Consider the following 27,422-nt stretch of genomic DNA (forward strand, 5'->3'; position numbering starts at 1 on the left):
TGAAACCATGGCTCTAAGAACAGGAACAGCTGGTGCACTGACACCCCCTGACACCCAGTGCTTGACGCTCCCACGTTACCACGGCAACCGGCTGTGCACCCTCTGTTTCTGACAGCTGTTCCCATGGTGCCTGGGCTTGGCTCAGCCTCTGGACTCCCATTGGCACGATAGATAGCTTCTCCGGGTCAGAGGTCATGTTTATGACGTTGCTGCCGCGACGGTATCATGTTGTTTTTTCCATTCGAAATTACGTACGGATCAGTTTAGCTGAGGTTTGTGTCAACTCCACTGTCCATTTGTCATTCTTTTTGACTATTAGTCGAAAGCAAAGCCTACTTGAAACATTTGTGAGTGAAAACATGCACCATTCTAATTCTCTTGAGTATAAATGCATGTGCAGACACTGCGTCTGTCTGTCTGTCTGGATGACTACAGTTATACAAGATGCTACTGGATGCTTTATCACAGTATGTATGTTATCTGTTCAAAGCTTAAACATGTCTTCCTCCGTCAAGCACAGACAAAACTGGTGAGGATAAAGAGATCAGAAGGTGTAATGGTATAAAACGATGCACTCATGGTACAGTGATGATCTTCATTATGTTAACTTATTTGACTGAACTTTAAAGTGTCCTGGCTCTGCATTATAGATGGCACAGATGCTTTGATGTTGAGCCCCTAGGTTATTACGGCTTGTTGTAAAGTCCCCTTCAGGCTTTACAAAACTTCAGCATTGGAACTTAAACATTACATACCAAATATTTGAGAAAAATGCATATAAGATTTGATAATATTCAAAATATCAGCCTAAAGGTACCCAGGCTGTGTAGGACACAAAAGGATATATTTTTTCTTCTTCTTTTTCCAGAAAATATTCCTTTATGATTCCATTTTGTTTTGTTCACATTTCATTCAACATTCCACGTCACAAAACCGTCGTTCCTGATCCAACCATTTCCCCGTGTCAGCTGATTGGCCAAATGTGTCCCAGTCCAGCAGCCACCTCCCTGTTCCAGCTCTGTATGGTGGCACAGTCTGCTGCCTCTATTCAGAGACAGCAAGAAACGCACTAGTGAAGAGGAATGTACAATTAGCTTTTGTCTACTCATTTCTTGGACAGTTTCTGTTTGGCATTTGAAAGATTCTTTTCATGGAGACTGTATACTTTGTTGTTTGTTACATAACTTTTCGTTTGGACAGCTAGTTTTTCAGTAAAGGCAAAGACAGAGCCTTTTTTTTTTAACTCAAAAGCATTCAGTAAAGACACTGCATCCTCCCTGGACTCATAGGTCATGTTGGAGGACTGTTATCGGTTTGATTTTTTTTCAACCACCAAAAGCTGCTGACAACAGATCAGGTGTTATGTTCTCTACCTGTTTCCTGCCCAGCAGCTGAGCATTACAGACGGGAGGACATGTCCAGGTGATCTAGTTTACAGTGTAACCTGAATGTCTTTGTTTTTTTTTTTGGACTCTTGTTCGGACAAAACAAGGAATTTTAATCTTACTTTGGGATCTTTGAACGTGTGATGGCCTTTTGTTTTGTATAGTTCAGGAATTTTGCGGATTTTCTCACTCCAACCCCAGTTTTTACGTTAATCTTAGTACTTTCGATAGAAAAACCCCCCGACCTGGATCAGTCCTAGCAAACTGGAGTTGCTGCAGCTACCTCTATGAGCGTCCACTGAGCTAAAATGGCAGTTGTCTGGGCAAGTTTAGGAGTGCCTTTGTGCCTCTTAACAGACACAAAATGCAATTAATATGTCTGTGCCACATGAACAGGGCCCTATCGTGACAACAAGATGCGTTTTCAACTCAGACATTGTTTAAATTCACCTACCCTTGTCTTGATCCTGCCGGTGGGTAGCTTGGCCTGTTAGCTGCTAGCTGCTCGCATATCTATAGCGATCAAGATTAACGTAAAAATTGGCCGGAATTCTCCTTTAATCAGTGTGTGGAAAGTCTAGGTAAATCCAGACAATCCCGCAGCGCTGTGGAGGAAGGTTTGGCAAAGCGAGACAAGTGTGCGGGAGGCGTTCAGTGTCGTGCTAATCACCGGGCCTTCCACTCATACATCTTTCTTTTCAACAGATTCAGCAGGAATTGCTCATTTTTACCCCAGCAAATGTGCAAAAGTTTGAATGCCAGTGCACGCCACTGTCTTGATGAGTTCTTTTGACAGATGGCTCACAGACACAACTCTAAAGTCAGTGTGCTGACAGAGACTTAACTAAAGTTGGTCTGCTTTTACAAATAGGCAAATTGGCTGCAACGTTGTGAATGAAGCCATCTTCTCTCCTCTCTATCTTTCTCCCTCACTCAGCCTGGTAATCAAAATGCTGTCTGGGTCCCCCTACACGAGAGCCATGCTATGCTAATGCAGTATTCCTTTGACAGTTCTGTTGTTACAACACTGTGGGGGTTTTCACATGGCCTGATTTGCAATTCACACTCTGTTTTTTTTCCATCATAGGCATCCCAGAAAGCAGGGAGGGGAAAAAGGCTGTGAGCCACAGAGAGCAAAACTGAGCTGAAGTTTCATCTAATTGCGTGCAGGGATTTTGTTTTGAAAGGCACCTTTCAAGTGGCGCTCTAATTGCCAGTTATTTTTCGCTGGAACTGAAATGTTGTTCTCAAACTTGTGCGTGCATAACATCACTTTTGTGTCCGTTAGATTCATTTATTTGGAAAATTATTCAGTTATTCAGTTTTTGTTTTTCATGAATGTAAGGATAGTTACACAGGAAGAGTGTGTCTGGAGGTTAAAGTTGATCAAGTACAACAAGGTTGTGAATGCATGATGTACCACTGATGGGCACATCTTCCACTTTTCTCTCCCCGCAGAACACTGCACCAGCAGTTTGAGAGCTACAAACAGGAGGTGCGTCGCATCGGCGTGGAGACGCGGCGTCAGCAGACCCAGCTGAAGGACGACGCGCCCACCTGCGGCATCTGCCGCAAGACCAAGTTCGCCGACGGCTGCGGCCACCTCTGCTCCTACTGCCAGACCAAATTCTGCGCTCGCTGTGGAGGGCGGGTCTCTCTGCGCTCCAACAATGTGAGAAACCTGCCCCCTTACCCCCCCCCCCCCCCCCTTTTTGCTTTCTTTCTTTCTCCCTCTCACACTCATCTCATTCCCGCTATAGATGTACTGTTGGTCCTTCTGCTTCTGTGTTTGTTACTGTCTGCTTCGTTGCTTCCTGGTCACACTTTGGTGAGGCCAAAGTGTATTGGAAGAATGTCTTGGCACCGGTCTTAGGCCCTTCAAGGCTCATTTTGTCAAGTCTGAGGCTGTAGTGTTGTGGAATGGTTATAAATGGTCGCACCTTAGCTTACTTGGAACGCGACAGCACGCCAGTTAACGGCATCTGTGTTGTCCTGTGTCTCCTGTGACTGCACTGCAGCCATCCAGCGCCATGTTGGATATTACTCCGATTCTCCACTGGGCGCGCGCGTCTGTGCTGCGTTCCGGTTTTGTTCCGTCTTCCGTCACGGTCCATACCACACCGGGAGCGTCTCAGAAGCGGAGCGTCTTGCGTGCCCGACTCGCAGATTATATTGACTCTACAAGTACTTTACAGAACAATCACGTGTTTATTAAGCTAGTGTCTACCCTCCACTCCAAGCACTCCTGCAGTTACACTCCATGCTCTGTCTTTTCTGGCGTTGTCCTCGAGAGAAAAGATCTGTGGTTTCTATTATGTTTTTCAACCTCCAAGATGAATCGCTGAATTGCTGCACCATCCACATTTTCTTCGAAACATCTTGAAAAAAACACAGCTTCCATTTGTTGCTGGCAAGTATAGGTGTTTAACTTTGCCGCAAGTAACTATGGTCGGTGTGCCGACAGCGGTTAAAAAAATGTAACAAATATTTAGGAAAATACGAGTTGTGGAACATACGGAGGCTACAGACAGACAGTAGAGCCATCATTAAAGGTGGTTTGATTCTGTTGCCGTTAAACATTTATATTGTACTGCTCATTAACCAACATAGTCGAGAGTGGCAGCGAAGGTGGGACAGCTGTGATATAAACAAGAGTCTACAGCCATGCGAGCGGTGCTGTGAGGATCCACGTTTGTGCTTTAAAGATAAATGCTATGTCAGCAAGCTAACATGCTCACAATGAAAATGCTACCATGCTGATGTTTGGTAGATCATGTTTACAATCTTTGCTGAGCAGGCAATCATGTTAACATTTGCTAACCAAACACAAAGTACAGCTGTGACTGATGGGAATTTTTTTTTAAGTATTTAGTCATAAAACAAGTATTGGAGGCGCAAGAGGAAAACTAAGATCAACCCATGGGGAACACAAATGTCCAAAGTTACTCCATCTTGTAGAAAAAAAGTCAAGGGATCAAGTCAATGGGCTTTTGTCTTGAACTTAAACCCACAATGCACTGGAGCCACTGATAGTACCTGTCCACTGGCAAGCCTCATTTCCACGCTCCCCATTCAACGTCTATGTGAGCAGCCGTGCAAATATATTCTGCTAGCTTTGCGACGACTTTCGAGAAACGGGGCGTCGAGTTGCCCGCTCATTTGCATAAAGTTCAGAGGTCCAGGTTATTTTATGCAAATCAGGGGCATCCAGCTCGACTCGCCGCCTCACGAAAACTCACGAAAATCTTTCAAACTGACCAATGTCGATCTAAAATGAAGACAGATTCAGCAACTACGTAGCTTATTTCTCGCACAAAATGTTTTCAGAAACACATTTCGGTGAACTATTTCCGTAAAATAAGAGAGAGTCTCCAAACGAGCCGCCATGTTGGCCTGTTTTGAAATTCAGGACCTGACAGCCCACGTGAAGCGTTCGTCCAATCAGGTGCAGCCATCGGAGTTGTAGGAGGGTGGAGCCAGTTTTCTTTGCTTGTCAGTGATCATTGAAGAGAAACCGATAACTGCTAGTGGCGAGCAAACCAACAACCAATGCTGGGAAGCGGGCCGATCCCTGCCGTCAAAAAATGCCACAGTGGACACGTACCATGAGCAGCATAGGCGTAATTTACGGGGGGATGGGGGGGATTAGAACCTTCCCAATAATCAAAACAAAATGTTTTTGTTGCTTTTCATAAAATACATGCAGACATGTCCCGGGACCTGCCTAGATAGTTGGAGATCTCAACACCCCACCCCAATGTTGAACCCAAAGTTACGCCCTTGATGAGCAGCGTTACCTCTATGCTACAGGCTGCAGAGGCCACGCTATTATAAAACACAAGGCCCACACCGTATCACTAATTTATAACCATTCATTTGATCCAGGTTGGATCAGTGTGGCATCCATCCATAAACCTGTTTGCACTATTTTAAGACCCGACCCTCCATCCAAGCATTTTATGGGCTACAACCCAAGAGAGATGACCTCCTCCTGGGTATCATACCTGACTATATGGGCCCTGCATCCTTGGCCTGCTGGTCCCCAATCTGTTCAGGATCTGCCTAGCCCAGCCGGGCCTGAACTCACACTGGCACACACGTATGCAGAACTCAAAGACCAGTGAGAACTGGGGATAAAGATAGTATCCCTGTTGGTAAAGCCAGTGATATTGCTTTCACAGCAGACAGGCTGTTGCATGGAAATACAGAGATGAGACTAGCGTGATGTAAATGCAGTCTATAAATAATTTTTTTTGAAAGGAAATGTGCTCCAAAAAACAACAATCAGTATGGCCTTTTTATATAATCAAAATAAGGAGCGTTTAATATGGAATTTCTTTCCATGAGATGGTACTTAGCGTCACTTAAAAGTGAAATTTCAGGGGCCTAAAAAAGTTAACACAGTCAAAAGAAAAGGCGATTTAAGGTATATTTATGTTAACACTAGAAGTGCCGGATTTCCCATAACTACTAGAATTGCCGTGAGCGGTCATTTTGACCGTCAGATTCCAAAGCCTCTGATGATAAATACCCAATGGCGATATGAATGCATTTATTGTGACAGGATATTTTTACAAAAACGAAATAACACAAAAATGTACATTTTAACAAGTTTAATTATACATTTGAGTAGTAATACATTTATCAATGATTTCTATCGTGGCATGGTAAACCGTAATTATTATATACATTCACACATATACATAACTCACAACAGGCAAATAACAATTAAAAGTATCTTATTATGAAACATTGTATAACTTAATCATTGTTTTTAATGTGTTAGAATAATTTACATTATCAAAGAATAGATGGAACCGCTGAAGTTATATCAAAGTTTGTTTACTTGCCAGTAGGGTCAGTTTACAGCACTCACAGCATAAGTACAGAAAGTGACTAACGTAAGCCTCAAACAGTAGCTTATTTATGTGTGAAATACAATCATAACAGAGTTTGATGTCGTCAGTTGTCTATCTTGTCAGTTTAGATGTCATCTCATCTGTCTGGTCAGACTCGATGGCGTCCCCTTTATCTGGTTAGAGAGACGCATGTTCTGTCCTCGGGCCCCAGACAAGATAGCCAATGACTCCATGTTATCTTGTGAGAGAGCAACCAGTATAATATGATATTATTATGCAAACAGTTTTAAAATGAATGAAGACAGTAGAATGCAAATTATAATTTTCCTAACAATGTGTGACAACATATGTCTAGATTTTCTCTGTTTTTGTGTCCCTTTGACACAATGAATCAATGAATGTGTTAGTGTCCAGTCAAATGAACTGGGTTTACACCAATTACAAAACAGAGTCAATACCTGGTTCCCTCACATCATACAGTAAGACTCCATTGTTATCTACTTAACGGCACGAGGACGTAATGCAATAAAATGTTTCAATCATACGCCATGTTTACATTCAGCTCTTGTCCTTTCACAAGGATTTCTGATAATGATAACTACTTTATTCATTAAAGTTACCTTTCACGATTTATTGCATCACTCAACCAAAACGGATCTTAATTTCGACACTCGCAGAGCAATTTAATTCATAAATCCTCACAAGGGATAAGAGAACACAACTCTGTCTTCCGTGTGTGTGTGTGTGTGTGTGTGTGTGTGTGTGTGTGTGTGTGTGCGCGCATTTGATGTAAATGAGGAAGTATGTTCATTCCTATCTTACATAGGTGAACACATGTACTTATACTAGCACTCTTCCTCACACACGTGTGTGTGTGTATGTGTGTGTGTGTGTGTGTATAATGTGTGGGAGGGATGCATCAGAAGTGAAGCTCTTTTGGTCTCGGCGGTGCTTGCCTCTGTCCCGGTTCGTCAAAGCTGGCCAAGCAGAATAACAAGGTTAGGAAAGTGTGAGCCTTTTTTTATTACATAAAAACCTTCTCCCGCCTACGGTGTGCTCATTCACCCCACATCAGTAGCACACTGTTTTTCCCTCTAGTTTAACCCTTGTTTTCCTTCTGGATCAAAATTGAAACCTAATTTTTTTGTGCGCATTTTTTCTATGCTTTTGGCGCTTTTTAAATTGTGTTTGTCATTTTTTTCAACGCTTTTTTTTTATACCTTGATTTTTGAGTAAAGAAAAGCAGAAATTATGAATTATTTGAGTATGTTGAGTTGATGACAGAAGGGTCTTTGTCAAACTTTAGTCTGGATACTGTTTTGAAACCGTTGAAAGTTTTTTTTCAAATGCTATAAAATTTAATAAAACACACAAAATCTTACCTGCGAAGAACATTATTTTTGGGCAATTTGGTTGAAAGAAAACGATATTTCTGATATAAAAAAAAACAAACGGGTCAAAATTGACCTGTGGACAACACAAGGGTTAAAGACAAAAACACAGTATTAAAATAAACGGGAAAAACGGCAAATTATTTGGAGTATAAATATGCTGTATGTACAACAGCTATCATTACATAAATTACCAACAACAAAAAGCCCAACATATATAGTACCCTTAAAAGGTACCAAAACAAACAAAGGTCAATACGATTTTGGGCTTGTTCAAAAATAATTACCGCCCTTTGTAATCCTTTTAAACAAGCACATGGGAATTGAAACTTCAATCATATGTTCAGAAAGCTCGGCTTTTAGTGTTGGGTAACGTTACTGTTGATTTGAATTTGTGCATAGTCTCGCTTTGCAAGACCTTCCTCCACAGCACAGCGGAGGAGGGTCTGGTTGGTCCACACAGCATTCCGTGATGGGAGAAAAACGTACTCTGGTTTATTGGCATTTCTTTAAACCAATCACAATCGTCTTGGCGGAGCTAAGCTCCAGACAGAGCCACGGTGTCTCTGCAAAATAGCCTCAGGAAGGAACTTGTTTTGGTGGAACATGTGTACGTTCAAAAGTTGTTTTAGTCGTGCAACAGAGAACTCAGATTGGACAGAAAGTCTAGCTAGCTGTCTGGATTTACCCTGCAGAGATCTGAGGAGCAGTTAACCATAGTCCTCAGAAATCCACCAGAGTTTAGAATTACAACACAAAGAAAGCAGCGGACATAACGGACATCCAGCCTAAAAGAGTGACATCCGGCGAAATTTCTGGCGGCAACGTCGCAATCCCGGAAGTGGAACGTCAAGGATATAGACTACTTTGTGCACAACAACTGCAGCTACAACGTTTTTCACAGGTTAGCAATGGGACCACATACTACCACAGGCTTTAAAATTATTTCTAAACATCATTTCACAAACTCAGAAATCTAACTGAGCCTTATCTGAGCTTGTTAAATAGACTGAACTCCAATGAGAGCCTTTCTGAAAATAATAGTGTGCTTTAATATCAATTCTCACATAACGTCACAAATCACTATATACTGTACATAGCACTATAGGTAGCTCTGCAAAATTGCAAAATGATTGGCTTGAAATATTAGGCAATACACTGTTATTTGTTTCTAAGCAGATTACTGTAATAATTCATCACTTCCTAATGCCAGAGCTGTGTAGTGCTGCCCAGTGCCCTGCAGAAGGCATCGCAGCAACATGCTGTGCAAATGCCATCCCAACACAAAGTGTTGCCCCTGCTTGACATTATAATGAACAAACTTTGTCATTATCATTATTATTAAAGAGGGATTAGAAATAATTGATGCATTCATTCATCACACTGCATTTCTGTATTATTCACAGCATTCACAGAGCGGTTTGCATTCAAAATGAAGTAAAAACAACAACCTCTTTGAACCAATTAGTTTGTATCCCGAGCAAAACAAAATGATCGAAATATCATAGCTTAATCATAATTCAAAAACGTTTTTTATGTTGCCCTTTCACCAACATCGAAGAGCTTTCATTACATCGTACGCCATGAACAAAGCACCCTTAACTGTAAACGTTTGAAGAGATTTTTATAGGAGTGTATTAGAATCAGAATCAGAAAGCAGTTTATTGCCACATTAGTGGAACTAACATGCAATTTGCCTTGGTGATTGGGTGCATACATGTACATACAAACAAACATATTAAACAGGAATAAACAAATACCAAAACAGAAACAAATACGGATATATATATATATATATATATATATATATATATATATATATATATATATATACACTTTTAATTGAGTATTTTCATTTTCTCCTACTTTAAACTTTGACCACAATTCAGTCAAGTAGGCCTATTGCACATTTTACTCCACTGTTTATTTTATGGCTTTAGTTACTTCGCAGATTCAGATTAATAATACAAAATAATTTGAATATGGGGGGGGGGGGGTGTTTACAGACGTTTATTAACGGTGAGGGTTGTGGAAGAAAGTGCTCCATGTTGCTTTTGGCCTCCCAGTTTCCTCTTGGTGTTGAAGAGCTGTGACACATCCTGATGTTGTCACAGGTCATGAGTCACGCCAAGCGGTGTTAATGCATGTCGCTGCAGCCAAACAAGTCAGTGGTCACATACATTACATTCCCATACTGCTCTCCCCACCGCCTCACTCTCTGTCCCTGAATATGAAGTGTGTGTATCAATTGTGCAGAATGTGATTAACAAATATTTGCACCACATCCTCTTTACCCCCCTTTTCTTCTTTTGTTCTTTTCTTTATTCACCCTCTCTGCATCTCTATTTCTTATATCTGTTATGTTCTTCCATTTCTTACTCTCCTCTCCTCTCCTCTCCTGCTTTACTCCCACCGTCACTTTTCTCAATGCTCACTGCTACCCGGACTGCATGCCACAAAGGAGGACAAAGTGGTTAGCATCTTTTTTTTTTTCTTTGGTGTGTTTTCTCTCTGTGTTGTGAATGTGATGTTTGTGCCACCTGAAGGTAAAACAAAATGCTGGCTGTGTTCAAATCTGGAGCTGAGATCTCTCTTGTGTGTTTACAGCATGTTGACTTCTACCCTGGACAGGTGATGTAGAATATCTTAGTTTAGTTTTTTTCCATATTGGCCAGAGCTATTCATTTCCCCGCTGAAGGAAAAAAGGGTTGAAAAGCAACAATATCAGATGCAAGAGAGCAAGCTATCGGATTGGAACGGAGCCAGTGAGTGTACAAATCCACTTATGGATTACTGACTTAACTGAACAGAGGGAGTCCCTGATAGGTCATGGTTTTGTGTTAACTTTGATTTCTCAGAGCATTTACTGTACAGTGTGGGGCGGGGAGCTTCTGTGTCTGACTAACTCTGTGTCCGTTGTCTGTCTCCTCCCCTTGCAAAGTGTCTCATAGTGAAGGACAGGGTAAGGTTTGCTGGGTGATGGATTTTTGCTGCATGGGTCACTACTATTGTCTCCCCTTTTCACACTTGGGTCTGTGCTCATTCACAGTATCAAAACAGGAATTCAGACCCACTATCAGTGTTCGCCTCACAGATCATTGTGGTCAAGCGGTCCCAGGGCAGCTAGCTGGTGATCCTGCATCACTACTCTAATTCTGAGAATGAATGCAGACCCTGAAAAATCAACTGCCAGGCAGAGCGAGCATGAGCCATAATATAGGCCGTCTGGCCCTTCTGACCCATCCTGACCCCTCTTCCTATGGCTGTAGGCATGGCTGTGCTGCAAGGGGGCCAATGGATACTGGTTGAAATCCTTGACAAAAATTGGGGATTGGGAGATTGGCATTTCAGATAGCATGCATATAAGAAAGTACCTACAGACCATTTATCTGAATGCATAATGAATGCACACTCATGCCTGTGCTGCATGCTTTCCCTGCCTGCGTGTTTGAGACCAGTCCAGCCTTGCCATGGGGAGACGGGAGGGGCCCGGTATATGTTCCACTTTGTCTACTTAACCAATTCCCCTCAATGCTTGGTCGCTGCAATATGTCACTGACGTGTCGTTACTGATGAGCCCTGTCAAAGCCAGGAATGGTGAAGAGAATGGCAGTGAGTTTTTAGTTTGGGATGTCGCTGAGGCCTTGAACTGTCAGAAAGAGAAATTAATTGTTTGACTGTGCGGATGCACCCAGATTAGGCAGCACATAGTAAGTCGGAATAGAAAAGGGAAACAAATCGACTCATGTTCTTCACACAGGCTTTTGATGTGCTGCTTATGGTATACACCTGTAGGCAGTGGCGTTTTTAGGTGGAAAAATGGTGGGGCAACTACTTTGGACAGATACAAAATCAGAAGAATACACAGTACAACACAGGTGATAATCCAACTGGGAACATTCCTGTTGTCCTTAAAGGTACACTGTGTAGGAATTTCTCCCATCTAGCGGTGAAATTGTATTTTGCATTCAAACGAATAGTGCTCTCTAGCGCCTCGCTTTTTCAAATGCGTGTTGCAACTACGGTAGCCGTTATGTACCAAGAAGCTATGACAACATGTCTTCCAATTTTCTCTTTTTTGGCGACGAGGATTCCTTCTCCTGTGGATCGGCATAAGTATGATCCTTCATTATGAACTAAAGTGCAGTGCAGGCTTTCAAATTTGCGCTTCAGCTAGTTTCAGTCTCGTGACGCTGGCTCTGAACCAAAACGCGTTGCGGATTAGCTAGACGGGTAGGCTAGTGCTTTATGTCCATCCAATGTAAATACGGATAAGAAATTCTTCGCTTACGAGGATCAGTCAGATCATTGGCAGAGCTAATTTTACACCAATGAGGACATATTTATGAATGAAGACATTGATTTTAGTTAATACAATACTTAAAACACTACACAGTGTACCTTTAACTTGCTGCTATACTGCTCAATATCCCATTTGTAAGTGCTGTTAATTTAGGTAGCTATGTTTGCTCTGGAGAGCAAGCCCAATTTCGCTTGGTAATTCTTTCAGAAAGATGCTTGATATCCTGAAAGCCTGTTCCTTACCAGGCACCATCTAGTGATGAGAAGACCAGTTCTTTTAAGTAACCCGGTAAATGACGTTCACCCCGTCATGAGTGAACCAACTCATGACTAGGGCTGGGTACCGAATTCAGTACTTTTTAGGCACCGACCAAATTGCCTCTTAAGTATCGAGTATCGAAAAATGCCTCGTCATTCAATAGCCTATTTCAATACCTGAGGAGTAAATCTCAGCAGAGTCAGTGAGCCAATAAGCACGCAGCATGCTTCTACCAGTGTTGTAGTCAAGACCACCTAAACCGAGACCAAGTCGTAACCAAGACCAGAGTGTATCGAGACCGAGACAAGACCAAGACTTTGAGGGGTTGAGGCCGAGACAACCATGACCAAGACCAGACCAAACAACTGAAACATACAGTATACACACAACTAGCTAATATGTATAGCTAATATTAGCTAAATCACTTTGGGTGAGGGGTGAAGAGACTTCTGGAGAGTTTTGGTACAGAGGCAGATTGATTACTTTAGCTAGCTAGCTAGCTTCGCTAGCGTCACTGTAATGATGTTGACACATAAATCAGACGATACACAGGCAATTTAGTGATATCCTTGCAGTTGTGGTCTTGACCGGTCTTAAAATAAAATCCCGAGTCCTCTTTATCTGAGACCGAGACAAGGCTGACAGTCGATTCCGAGACGAGACCTTTTAAAAGTGATCTTGAGACCGGTCTTGAAGATCTAATAAGGCTGGTAATTGGCTGTCTAACGTTACACGTCGCAGAGGCCGCTGCTTTGTGAACAGAAGGCATCAATAAGTACCATCAGTTTCAAGTTGAAATCAATTTCAGCATGTCACCAAAAGGCTAAGCTAGCTCTGAAGTGTGTGAAGAAGCTGTGTGCTGGTGTCTCCTTTGTAGACAAGCACTGCCTCCCAGTGGATAGCAGGCAGGGGCTGCATCCTAACACACACACACACACACACACACACACACACACACACACACACACACACACACACACACACACACATACACACACACACACACACACACAAAACCTTGATTTAATATTTTCAGAATGAGCCATACATGCTGAAATATCTCGTAGTAAATATCTAGGCAAAGATAAGAGAATCAGTTTCACTTTTACTCACTTCACAAGCCACAAATTATACCAGAACCCCTTTTTATAGTCTTTATAGTTTGACGAAAACACAGTATACATACAGTACAGAAACACACACACATTATAGTAGCTAAGTATTTTGCATATATAATGTAATTCCACGTGTTTGGGATTTTTAGTAGTCTGGTTGCAGCTGTTTTCTGCGTTTAATTGTAAGTATTTGGTACCCTGTGGGGTTTAAATTAGTTTTTGGCCTTCAATTTACCACTAACACACAACATACGGGCTCAGATTCACACTGATACAGCAACACAGGCCTTCGGCATCAAGCTGACACTGCACTTTCTACTTGGAAGGGAAGATGCACTGCATAATCTAAATCATGTTTCTCGGTACTAGATGACTAACCCGCTGCTCTTTCCTCCTCCTCCTCCTCCTCCTCCTCACACTCCATTCCCCTCCTCACACTCCTTCTCATACACCACTGATTCTGTAGTAGCCTCTGTAACACTTTGTTCCCTTCATCTGTCCACTCTACGTATCAGTCTGACCCTATGTCTTTTCTCTCTCCCCGTATATCCATCCTCACACCAACACACCATTGCACACATTGCCTAGGCTACAAACAAATGTGCTTATGAGCCTGAGAAACATTATAGCAGAGCCTGATTTCAGAGCTGACGATATCTCTTCACAGCTACGAACTGTATGTCTAATAATAGAAGCTCCCTGACTGGATCTGGCAAAAACCAAGAGCAACATGCTCAATACTACGGGTGGGACAAAATATCGACACAGCAATATATCGTTTTCCTATTCTTGCGATACAAGAATCGATATGCCGGTGCCAAATAGCGATATTTTAATCAATAAAATAAGGTGCTCTAAAAGAACACATGAATGAGGGAAACCTTTTTTTATTTAAATTTCTTAACAACATAAAAAACTAACTCACATGAACACCCCCCCCACTCCCCCTTCCATCATCACCACCCACCCAGACAAAAATCAAGAAAATATGACACAGCAACAAAAATGTTCAAGACCATTCAACAACATTGTAACAAAATAGACAATAAACCATAAAGCAAGTAAACATATGTATAAATGATAACACCATAAGCCCATCATACTCGTATCTCCCCAGCACAAAGCTTAGGAGCCCTCCAGAAAGCTCAGGTACTTTCCCCATTTTCTAGTGTAGACATCCAACCTGGCAAACCGTTTCTATGACATGTTTTCAAACGCCTCCACCCTAGCCATCTCACAAGCCCACTCCTGGATTGACGGCACCCCTTCATTCTTCCATCCTCTTAAAAAAAATCTGTCTGGCTATCATTAAACTAGTATGGACCCAGCTTCTTATGTGTTGACCCATCTCCCAGAACAAATAATCCTGAGCTGAATGGAACCTGGATCCCTGCAATCTGACATAGATTATCATGCATCCTGGTCCAAAGTTCCTGGACCTCATATGAATGAGGGAAACTTGAAGTTAACTAGCCGAAGAGGAAGAGATTTTCAACGGGATGGCGGACAGCAGTTTGAGAAAAAAATAACAGCTGTCCCAGCCACGTTTTAAGTCCAAAGTCTGGACCCGTAGTTGCTCCATAGTTGTGTCATTTTAATGTACAGACACAAAAGTTGTGCTGCAGAATTGTGCTGTTTTCTAACAGTTTGGACTTACAGTGAACAAAAAGAGAGAAAACCCGCACTTCACCTTTTCACGGAGCATTTTGTGTTCATAGTTAGACCGATATCGTGATGTATCATTATGGGATTGTCTAGCAATATACTGTAATGATTATAGCAGAGTCGCTGTATCGCGATATCATCGGTATCATGAGCCATGTATCGTATCGAAAGGTACCCCGTGATTCCCACCACTACTCATGACAAGTCTTTAATGTTTGTAAAGTGCTTTGTAATACTGTTATAGCTGCTGCTGCTATTATTATTATTATTATTATTATTATTATTATTATTATTATTATTATTATAATCACCTTCACTGAAAAGCCATGAGTGGAAAGTGAAAGCCCACCTGTGGGTTACAAGTTTGGGCCGTGATTCGTATCAGTAAAAATAACATTGTATTTACCAAGATAATTGCTGAGATCTGGGAATGCGGCGACATCACTAAAAAAATGAGTCATATGAGACAAAAAACATGCAGCTATGCAATACAACTTTTGAAACCAAGCCCCAGTTTAGCTTCATTTATAGAAAGTCTTGACATCACCGTGATGGCGCTGTAACCCGACACAGTCTCTCATCAGCAATTCTTTTATTTCTTCCTCTGAAAGAAATGTTTTACTTTCCATATTCTAAAATAAATGGTAGAGCACTGCTAGAGCGCTTGCAGTTAGAGGTTGAAGTCTTTGTTAGCCTAAAAAAAGACAGCTACTCATTATTAACAACAGCTCTCATTATTATTTACTAGTGTACCAGCGCAGGTAATTACATAATCATAACTTGTTGTCCTCTATATCCAGGCTATACACAAATGCTCTCTTCTAATATTGTTTTTCAACTTTTTTTTAAGATATTTTTTTTCTTACCTTATCAAGGGACTAATTTAAAGCTAGTCTCGCTTTGCCAGATCAGGAAACGCTTATGCGTGTCCCTTTTTGGTAGGCCTGTTAACGTGCAACGTACAGTATTTGCTGTTTGATTTGGAGGACTTGTTGGGTAATGAGCACCGAGAGCAGCGAGAGAGTCTTCTCCTCCTGCTTTCCTTTCAGCCTTCCTCGCCACTGAATGCATTCGGCCTGCTTGAAAAGTTGATCTACTATCTTATTAGAGGAAATGGAGCATTATGTCTTTTGCGGTCGTCTTTCTTTCCCACCATTCAGGATTTATCATTCCCTGAACGATGGCAGTTTACACCCAGCGCTGCCTCATATGTCATTCTGCCGAGGTGTGTGTGTGTGTGTGTGTGTGTTTGTGTCACAGGGTCAGTGCACACGCTCACTGAAAGCCAAACACACCCTCCCCACTGCCCCGCCAGCCCCAAGGCTCCCATTTATTTTGCCCATTTAAGGAAAAGGCTGATGTTCACACAATTCAGGCCTAAATGAATGCTGTATAGGTCATGAGCTGCTGTTGAATGCTGCGGCTGTTGGCAGAGCTGCAGACGCACGCCTCCACCATTTTGTCAGCAGATGGATGGAGCAGCGCTGGGGGCGGGAGATGAAGGCAAGGGAGGACGGGACAGAGAAGTATGAGTGACAGGTGTGTGGTGTCTTCATTTGTCAAGTCAGCTAGGTGTGTCAGCCGTGCCAGAGGGTGAGGAGAGATGAAAGGAAATGTAAAAGTAAATTAATAGAGTAGAGTGAAGGAAATGGAAGGGAAAGGAAAGACAGAAGGAAAGGGAAGGTAAAAGACAGAAAGAGAAGAAAACAAAAGGAAAGGAAAAAAGGAGAGGAAAGGAACTTAAAGGAAGTAGAGTAGAGAAAAGGACAGACAAGGAAATAAATAGCAAGGAACGGGAAGGAAATCCATGCTTAGGTTATTTCAGAGAGCAAATACAATGGTATATTGAGCAAGTCTAAATGGCAGTTTTTAGTTTACTCTGCTGTTATCGTCCTTCAGTATTGACGCACACTCTCTTTCTGTCTTTCTCAGTTTTATAGTCGCACACACTGCGTTGTCCCCCTTTCTCTCACTGGCTCTCCGTGATTTGGTTACCATGGAGAAACACATTCACAGAAGGAGGTTGACACATTTTTACATGAGCAAGATGGCACTGCTTATTACACACACACACACACACACACACACACACACACACACACACACACACACACACACACATACACACACACACAAACACATCTCGCCTACAGGCAGTCGCCCACGCCACGCTCTTTTAGGCGAGAAGGTTTCAAAGAACGTCCTAAATATACATACTGTTCACATATCTACACACACACACACACACACACACACACACACACACACACACATTCCGCTCCACAGTGAAGAGTTGAACTCAAGGTGACACACTATACTGTAGGTTGGGACTTTTGCATCTCATAGACATAAACACACACACACACACACACACACACACACACACACACACACACACACACACACACACACACACAGAGACAATTAATTCCCGCTACAATATCTGGCAGGCTATCTAGGAACACAGAGCACAATCACTCCAGTGAAGGATTATATGTATTATATCCTGTGTGTGTGCGACCATGCGTTCTATAACTTCTTTATTGTCTACTACCCTCCCCCATCTGCAGTGTATAGGCTGTAAAGCACATAAAGAACACATGCCATTAGAAAATGAGATCTGTTTTTTTAATGTCTCTCTTTGGTTTGAGAACACACTGGGCCAGTCAGAACAGCCGTCCCATGATGTGCATCTTACTATATGATACTTTCATTCAAGGATTAGGCTCGTGGATTAGAGCATTCACTTATCTTCGTTGGCGGCAACTAGCACAGCAACCAACCAACAGATACTCGCAGGCCATCCGGGTGCTGATTGAACGTCAATACTAGGGCTGGCTGTGAACATCTTCAATACTAGTGCCAATATGTTACTAGAGTTTTGATAAGATAAAATGATATCTTACTTTGAGAAAGAGTGTTTTTCTAACAAAAAGAAGTCTGTGTTGTCCAATTTCGGAGTCTTTTTTGTGTGATCATTTGTTTGTATTTTTGGCAGCTGAGAATGCAGCCAAGCTATACAAGAACTCTATAATAAAGAAAATCTATAATGCGCAAAATGTTGTAACTATCTACATGTAATTATGAATCTGTCCAGACATTTAACTTGTGGTACTTGACAGTAGTTTGATATAATCCTGACTCAATACTTGTTGAGCACCATGTGAAATGTGTCCAAAGCGCCAACTAAACTGCCAAATATCAAACGTGGATAAAATGTCAAAGAAGGGTTTTGTAGAACAAAAACATGTTCACATCTTCAAAGCAAGGCATCATATTGGCAACAGAATATAAAAACGCCAATAGCCCGAATCGTAGGTCTTGGCATTAAGAGAGTTAAAAATGTCTTCAGAAGTTTAAAGTTGATCCGGATGTGAAGACTGATTTGACTCTCTGCTTTTGGCTGAAATTTGAGGTGTGAAATTGATGCATGCGTTTCTGTACATTTCACTGCACATGATAAAGTAGTTTATATCCCATCATGCACTGGGAAAGAGGGAAGAGGGGGGGTTGTCGCATCTGGGGCTTAATCTCTAACCTGTGTAGTTCTGCCTGAGGGGGATGATGGAAGAGGAGGAGGAGGGGTGGTTATATTGTAGGTTAGAAGTTATGAATCGTGAGCTGGTATTGCCATCAAATGATGAGTTGAATAATGGCAAGGGGCTGAAAGGATTACTGGCTACTGCAAATCTGTGGCCACTCAGCTGAGGTAAAGAGGTGGAGAACAGAGAGAGAGACAGAGAGACAGAGAAAGAGACTGTGGTGTGTGGCTGGGTGACTGGCCGACAGCTGTGGGCCGTGCGCGCTGCTGATTTACTTTAGATTAGTCTGGACATGCGCCAACTAGGATTCAATAAGGCCATGATAAATGTGCTTTGGCGCGCTGAAAGCTAACTGCTAAACTGACTGCTAACAGTCCATCCCAGTGAGGATCAAGGAGTAACAGAGGTGTTTTTTTCCCCCTAACTCGTGCCAAGGTTTTGCAGTGGAATACAAGGGACGACTGTGTTTCCTCTTTGCTCTTCTTTGGATTTGTTTCTCTGAAAAATAAAAACCGCTGGGATTATAAATACTGAGGGAGATAAACCCCTGTTTTCGTGCTGTCGAAGTGAGGCGATATTCAGTAGCCATGGCTACATGTGAGTATTTGATGTTGTCTATAGGGTTTGATTTAGAGGATGAAGAATCAAATGTTATTATGGCTACTGTACATGGCTGTGGGCATCAATCTTACTTTATGATGGTGCATCTCAGAGTATTTTGAGAGTCTAAATAACAGAAAAGCATTGCCTGCATGTGCAAAGATGATTCACTGACTAGAATAGCTTTACTCTTTCTCCTTTTGGATGAAAATGATACATACATACAGTACAATACAATGGAGTTCATGTTCCCTTCCTCTTCTTTCACTACAGTATTATAACTGTCGTTGTAGCACTCTGAAGTGTGCTGTTTTTATTATATCACCACCATGAGCATAACAGATCCATCTTTGAAAATAATAGATTTTTATAATGGCTTACAATGCAAAAGGATAGGAGTCATAATATTTGCAGCAATAGAACCACAGGGCAGGTGAAACTTGACCTCTTAAGGGGGTTCTGTAGTTTTAAAATATGCAGTTCAGAACTACCATAGCCTCCACCAAGATATATTCACCGATAATGGATATGTTGAAACAGCACAGTCTTTCATATCTGAGTACTTTCTAAAATATGATTAGCTGTAGCAAAGGAAGGAGGGGGAAACATGTGGGGGAATATCTTTTATTTATAAGGTGGCTTATTGATGTACTGAAAGATGCTATAAAAGGTGTTTGTGAAAGTTAGATACAATACTTTTAAATGTCTAGGAGAACTTGTATCTGTTCCCATAAAGTTAACAATGCTGCATTTGTTTGGTGATAGAGCTACATGTTCAATTAAATGAATTTGTGATGTGTAATTTGTGCACATTTCTGTGTCAGAGGCATGCCTAACCATTTTGTTGTTAGGTATTTCATTTGATTTAATGTTCTTCTGTAATGCTACTGAACCCAGCTTGAAAACACGTTTGTCCTCTCAACCCCTGTAGGTAATGTGGGTATGCAACCTGTGCCGTAAACAGCAGGAGATTCTTACCAAATCAGGAGAATGGTTTTCAGGGTCAGGGGCGCGACCTGGGAGCCTGGGCACCCCAGCCACTGGAGGTGAGGCCCAACGGGACAGGAAGCTTCTCCGCTCCAGGTCCCAAGCCCCGCCCTCTAGCACCAACGCCAACGCGGGGCCGCCGAACGGGACACAGCTTCCCGCCAGTGTCACTGCTGCCAAGGGGGCCGACACCATGCCTGGCTCCCGCTCCCAAAGTGAACCACCTAGAGAAAAGTAAGGCATTAAGATACACACATTGGTCACAACTTCTGTGATATATTTCATTTTTATGCGCCAGTTGCTGCCACTAAAGGATCTTTGACATTTTTGTTTTATCATAAACATGATGGAAAATGAAGAATTGGAGAATGGGAACCATATTTTTTTCAAAACCCAGAAAGCCAGGACTGCTTACTGGCTAAAGCTCCTGTTTTTTTAATCCCTGGGGTAAACAAATGGATCTGTGTCTGTTCTCACCAGTGCAGAAGTGAGGTCACAGGTTTTAGTCTTGAGAGGTCTTTGATTCAATCCCTTTTGTTTTCATCCAGGGGGTGAGTTAGGTAAGAGTTGTTGGCTAGTGGAAGTTTTAATCTGTTCGTATGGTTTCGCAAATACAGAAAGGATGTTCTTAGCACAGGATATTTCTGTACAAAAACAACTCTTCTCAGCCTTATTTTCATTTACAAATGCTTGTTATAATGGACAAAGATGCACATGTGTTTATATCTGTAGACTACATGACACATTGGTATAATGAATCCTCTTCTCATACAGGAAAAGGCCAGTTTCTCTCCATGAGCAAAATGGTAAGGGAGGCATGGGCCGCGGTAGTGGCCGAAGAGCTGCTGGGAAGTTGACATCTCAGTCATCCCTGGATGAGCGAGTGGTTCCAGGGGAGAGAGGAGAGAGACGCTTAGGAGATGGACGGCGGCTGGAGAAGATCCATTCTCAGGACTACGAGGACGGGGAGGGCAACATGGGTCGTTCAGAAACCCACCGGAGACGCCCCGAGGACGAGGAGCAGAGGGAGCGCCAGCGCCGCGAGGAGGAGTTCCAGAATCGTTACCGTAGTGATCCCAACCTGGCACGATACCCGGTGAAACCGCAGAAGGAGGAGCAGGAGATGCGCATGCACGCCAGGGTGTCCAAGGTTCGCCATGAACGGCGACACAGCGATCTGGCGATCAACGAGGTGGGACTGGGGCCTGGCGACGGAGGAGGGGGTGGAGGAGGCGGGGGGGAGGTACCTGAAAACCGTCTGGCCAGGAGGGGTGGAGGTGGAGGAGGAGCGGGAGACCGCAAGGCCCTTTTGGAGAACCACCAAGTCTACTCTGGGGATAGGACCGTGGGGGTTGGAGGGGGCGCTCCACCTGCAGGAGGTGGAGTGAGATCAGGAACCCAACCTGGGGGACCGGTGCCTCCGGATTGGGGCCAGAACAAAGGCCGCCTGGAGCACGGTCCGGCACGGACACCAAGGGACAAGGGTGGGGACAACCTGCTGAGGAAGGACTCTCAGAGCTCGGACCAGTCGGAGTCTCTGCGGCCGCCCCCTCCACGGTCATACAAGAGCAAGCGCGGAGTCAACAAGAGGCAGATGTCCATCAGCAGCTCAGAGGAGGAGGGCGGCTCCACGCCCGAGTACACCAGCTGTGAGGACGTGGACATGGAAAGCGTCAGCGAGAAAGGTCAGTCAGACAGATGTGCTCACTCCACTAGCTTACTAAGCTAAATCTACCCGCACTTGCATACCTTGCACTGTTTGCGGTCATCCATTTCCTTACGTTAGACACTGTTCCTCTAAGTTATTTGTTGAAGCTAGCCAAAGAAAAAAGTCTCCGCTGTCTTTTTCTTCTCACCAAAACTTCTTAATGAGCAGCTGTAGCTCACGTGCTCATCCTTGATCTGCACACATGATCCTCAGCCTGTCTACCTGAATCATAACAAACTGTATACCCAGTGCACTGTGGTGTGGATTAGAGTCACAAGTTTGATAGCTAATTGTAGCTGCTAATTGACCTGCAGCTAATACTCTGAGAGATAAAAAAAGATCCCGATTGGATGATTGGACAAATTATCCAACCCCCTTTTGCTTTTACATGGGAAAGGAGTGTTGCAAAAATTGTAAAGATTAAATTATCCTAAAACAGCTGAGTAAAATAAGAATGCCACAACAAAGCTTTCTTTCCATCGCAGCGTCTTTCCTCTTCCCACACTTTATGACCATATTTTCCTAGCCATAGCATCAGAAATAGCCTTGGTAGTAGGATTACGATAATGCTCACACAAAAAAAGCAGAGAGATACTTTGGTATACTTTGCTAATTTCAGAGTGTAAAACTATACGATAAGTGATAGGATGAAGCACCCACCCAGCATACAGTGAATTACGATCCCTGTGTGTCATCTACACCTCTGTGCTGTGGCTAAACCTTGCCGCTCCCAGGACAGCTCTCATTTATTCGGAGAGTCCCTGTGATTTAGGCCAGCAGATTTGTGGAATTAGGTCAGTGGCTCGCATGCTACGTAATGCTTCGCAAACAGCCAGCTGCACCAGCCAGCTGCAGCAGCCAGCCACGGACCACCACCCAAAATCCAGCCTGGTTGTGGTTGCATGCTGCATGCTAACCGCTGGCTTCGCGACACCTACGCATTCCGCCGCTCACTGCTGTCAGAGAAGCGATGCTAGGCTGCGCTATAAGCCACTGGAGAGCGTCTACATTCAAGAGGCAGTAGGCAGAGTTAGCTGTGCTCTGTCAGCTTATCTGTCTCACCGGTCACAGAAGGGGCCTGTTCCAGATGTTTTAATCCAGATTACTATAACTCAGGGACTGGTAATGGGTAGATGGTGTGGATTGAGTTTATTAGCTGTTTTAAACACTCTTTAGCTAGCTAGGCCTCGAAACAGGATGTTTCCTTTTACTCTCATCTGTGGCATAAGCAAATTTTTGCCGGATAATGTGCGGTATGCTTCCTTACATAGATGTATTAAGCTAAGTGAGATGGTAACACAGGGTCAAGTCTTCTCTTTCTGCTTTTAGAAGAAATGGCATTTGATGGAATGCTGTTGCGTTGGATACGCCCTCTTCCTCTTCAGTGGTTTAATAGCACCAGACTTGAGAATTAGCGCCGCCAATTGTTTATCTCAATGCGCCCATGGGTACTAATACTCGCATAACAGTTAGTGGAAGGAGTTATCTGGAAATTTGTTTCAGATGTGCGCAGAATTTGGATAGAAACTTGGTTATTGACATATGATCACCTTCAAGTTGATATGGCGAACTTGTTAGCAATACGTTGCTTATTTACACATCCAGCAGTCACAGAGCAACATTAGCATAGTTGTGTTTTTTTGGCCACCTGGCAAATCCATGTCCAACGTCTGCTGTTGAACTGTGGTATATCAAAAATTTCAGTTTACAGTAAAGTACTGATATGTTTTTATTGGAATAGTTTTTTTTTTATTGTTATAACTTTAGCTTTGGTGATAAATGTTGTGTGTTTGACTGTTCAATGTTCCATGCTTATTGAAAAAAAACCACTTATTGCTAGAAACTCATATCCATGTTCTCATCCCTGCATAAGAATATAGAGCAGTTTTGATGGTGTCTCATGTTATAATGCTCCATGACATGTTTTATCTGTTACACAGTGAGACATTTTTTTTTAGCTAAACTTCGCAAATCGAATCATGATCTCAATATCTGGAAGAAAAATCGCAATTCGATTTTTTTTCCCACAAATCGTTCAGCCCTACTATGAGAGTGAACCAAAACAGTAAAGTTATGGCCTAGGTAGCTACTATGAAGCTATGTAAAGCTATGAGGAGCTGCAGATACAGCGGAGACCCCTTACATATTGTCACATTGTCATCACTACACTATTATTGTAAAAATATATATTATAGCTGCTTTAAGTAATATTCCAGATATTAATATCAAGTCAGATGACTTGCTGTGTTGTGAAAGGCCTGTATGATTGCTCTTTTGGATGTTTGGTGTTTAAACCCATTGGGAAACTGCTGCAGAATTGGGTTGAAAAACAGGGAACTTATACTTGATCATGTATAACTGACATTAGGTGTATCCACAAACAAAACATTATCAAAACATATACACTACCGGTGAAAAGTTTGGGATCACTTAGAAATTTCCATTCCACTCCATTATAGACAGAATACCAGCTGAGATCAGTTGCATTGTTTTTTTAACCAGGGCAGCAGTTTTCAGATTACATTATGTGCTTACATAATTGGAAAAGAGTTCTCCAATGTTTTCTCAGTTAGCCTTTTAAAATTATATCAGATTAGTAAACAGAATGCGCCTTTGGAACATTGGATGAATGCTGATAATGGGCAATGTAGCTATTGCATTCAAGATCAGTCACCCACTCAGATCAGCTAGTATTCTGTCTGTAATGGAGTGGAATGGAAATTTCTAAGTGACCCCATCTTTTGACCGGTAGTGTATATAAGGCAGGGAAACTTGTTGTGACACCATGCTGTATACAGCGCTAAGTGGTTGTAAGGTTGAATATATTTAATATTTGTAACTTTTTTTTTTAAAGCCAGTAAATAATCCATATTAGATCCATTGAGTAAGTACCTGTTTAACAGGTAAACATTGGCTTTATTGGTTTGAAGATATAAATCAGGGGATGAGAATTCACACACTAGTAGAATGGACTGTTTGCACATTCCACTGGATTACAATCTCTGAATTAGGAGTAAATAGCCCAGCCATATTTCCAGGAAAGTATTAATTTATCTTTATATTTTCTTGAAAACAACCTAAAAGTAACGTACAAGTATGCCATTACCTAACATAATCTGAATTGATTTAGACCTGGTAAACATTCTGTCAACTACTGCATATTTGACAAGTAAGAAAAGTTGTAGAAGTACACAAGTTTAATGCAGAGCATATATATATATATATATATATATATATGTATATGTATGTATGTGTGTGTGTGTGTATATGTTCCAAGAATCCTCTTAGCGGAATTATTGTAAACAGTGTTTACATTGTGGTTTCCCATTCTGCCCAATGAATTGCATCCCACTGGATATACAAGTCTCGGAGACTGAGGCTTTAATGTATAGGGATAGGCGGTGCCCTCCCCTGCCTGAAGGATAGTTACACCAGGCGTCTCAAGAAAAAGTCTAGTCTGTTGAGGTCGGGAAGAAGGTATCGGATGAAATTGATTGATTTACTATTGACACAGCAGGTTTGACTCAATGTTTGAAGTCAAATGGAAGCAGGGAGGGATTTAATGTAACTGGGTTACTTCCTTGGCGTAAAGTAGAACACCAAGGTGATAATGGTGCCAAGGAAATGGAAGAGGAAGCCTGCTGTTGGGATGCCACTGTGTCCCAGTGTACCTCAGCCACTTGTGTGTGTGTGTGTGTGTGTGTGTGTGTGTGTGTGTGTGTGTGTGGGTGTGTGGGTGGGTGGGATTTCTACATTTACCAGAATTACTTCAAAGGTGCCCAGAGAATGAGCATGAATATGAACTTGTACTATACTGTACTACTGTATGTGTTGGTGCAGAGAGCATCAGCAATGACATGGAAAGTGATTTTCTTTAACGACTTTTGAAAAGTTACGCTCAATCATAACGCATCATGTCTTTAATTTGCCGCCTGTCTTTTCCACTATGTAGAGCATCAGTGCAAATTTGAAGTCGAAAAAAGAAGCCATTGCTTTAACTCTGATGCCAAATTCTGATATTTAGCACTGATGATTTAGATCTTTTTCTGATGTCAGTCTCTGTTGTACTAGTGCTGGAAGCAGCCTTGATCCAGAGCCATCATCGGAAGTCGTAAATTGGACATTTGAGTCAGCTAGGGGTTTCCTAAAATTTGCTACAGTAAGAATGCCGAAAATACAAACTCACCGAATAGTAGCTAATGTTCTCAGTAAACATTTTGGTGGTAAAACATTATATTAGGAGGGTGCAAAGTAACAAAATAAAACACAATTTACTCAATTTCCTATAGATATATACATTTTGTGTTTTTAAAATAAAGCTATCCCCGATTTACTTTCCTTTCAAATTGAAACTGTACAAACAGCACTCCATAAATCCCAAGGCAAAAATATAATAAAAAGGAACTCAAAATGAAATAGCACAACGTGGTGTGAACATAAAACACAGAACTTTCAAGCCTGAGAGCGGAGTTCACTTCGTGACGGAAACAAAATAGGCCTACCATAACCCAGGAAACCCTAACCCTAACCCTAATTCGTTCCTCTGGAGTGTTTTAATCCAAACCACCATCTTTTTCCTAAACCTTTTAGGTCGTTTTGGTGCCTAAACTTAACTGTAATCGCCGCATGACGCTCACTTATTCTGGCCAAACTCCACTACCACGGCCCCTAAGGGAGCGTCATCTGGCGGTGCCTGTAGCCGGCTCACAGTCACCTATTGGCGGCTAAACAACTGCCGCTGGTAGCCGGCATCCCGGAGCTCTGTAGCGGCTAAATACAACCAGCAACTGCTGCTCAGATTATATCGTTCTATGTCACTATAGACATTACAACGCTTTACTTAGTTTAAAATACTTCTATTATAGGTATATAATATATGGTCTATTGGTGAAGAAGCATTGATTACTTTGAGGTGGGGGATACATTTTGTCCCTACCGGGGATAAAAATAATTCAGCAGAGGCAGGGATATGTAGACCAGAATGGGGGAAATGCCACTCATCCACCTCGGAATCTGGATCTAAGGTTAGGTTGAATTTACCACACCTGGTTGAAATGCACGGAACTGAATTAGTAAATTGTGTTAAATAACACCAAATTATCCCATGCTGTTATGTAGGTAGTTTGCGTAGACCATGTGCTAGAGGTGAGTGTTAAAGTGGTGCTATGCAGTTTTGGCCATTTCTTCGCTGTTTTCTTCGCTTTTTGCTGGCAGGTTTCTCTATAGAGCCTCCCCCCCCCACAGCTTGGGAATAGACATTTGGCAGCTCCTATGTTTACTCAGTCTGCCGTTTCCTCTTTCTCTGTTCCTCTGACGATGCTTTCCTAGCTTTCTGCTTCTTTTTTGCCGGCTCAGCCATGACAGTAGTGTGAAAAACTCCATCGCTACCTTGTTAGTCGATTCCTGAATGGGCGTGTATGTGTGCAGCACCGTGAAGCAATTCGTTATATCGCGAGACCTGATATCACGCCATACTTCCTGACGCTGAGGCCAATGGCTCGCCAGACGAAAGTTGCAAGGGTGGTTTTTCCACTCACAGGCGCTAGGGGGAAGCGAGACGACCACCATTCAACTCGAAAAAAGTCATATAACCATTCCAATGACTCCGA

At 42.4% G+C, this 27,422-nt stretch overlaps 1 protein-coding gene across 29 annotated transcripts in view; it reads left to right on the forward strand.

Moving 5' to 3' along the window:
- The window catches only part of rims1b (regulating synaptic membrane exocytosis 1b), a 92,490-nt gene that overhangs the window by 16,986 nt on the left and 48,082 nt on the right, over positions 1-27,422 (forward strand). For 25 of the 29 annotated variants that reach the window (XM_036000698.1, XM_036000704.1, XM_036000697.1 and 22 more), the window contains exons 2-6: positions 2,844-3,057; positions 10,097-10,108; positions 10,577-10,597; positions 20,050-20,339; positions 20,880-21,790. In XM_036000698.1, coding sequence (XP_035856591.1) covers positions 2,844-3,057; positions 10,097-10,108; positions 10,577-10,597; positions 20,050-20,339; positions 20,880-21,790 — 1,448 coding nt within the window. Of the gene's footprint in view, positions 1-2,843; positions 3,058-10,096; positions 10,109-10,576; positions 10,598-18,911; positions 19,116-20,049; positions 20,340-20,879; positions 21,791-27,422 lie in introns of those variants that run through there. The other 4 variants (XM_036000700.1, XM_036000699.1, XM_036000701.1 and 1 more) reach the window with 4 other exon arrangements.

Source organism: Sander lucioperca, chromosome 4 (assembly GCF_008315115.2).
Source record: "Sander lucioperca isolate FBNREF2018 chromosome 4, SLUC_FBN_1.2, whole genome shotgun sequence".
Classification (NCBI taxonomy): domain Eukaryota; kingdom Metazoa; phylum Chordata; class Actinopteri; order Perciformes; family Percidae; genus Sander; species Sander lucioperca.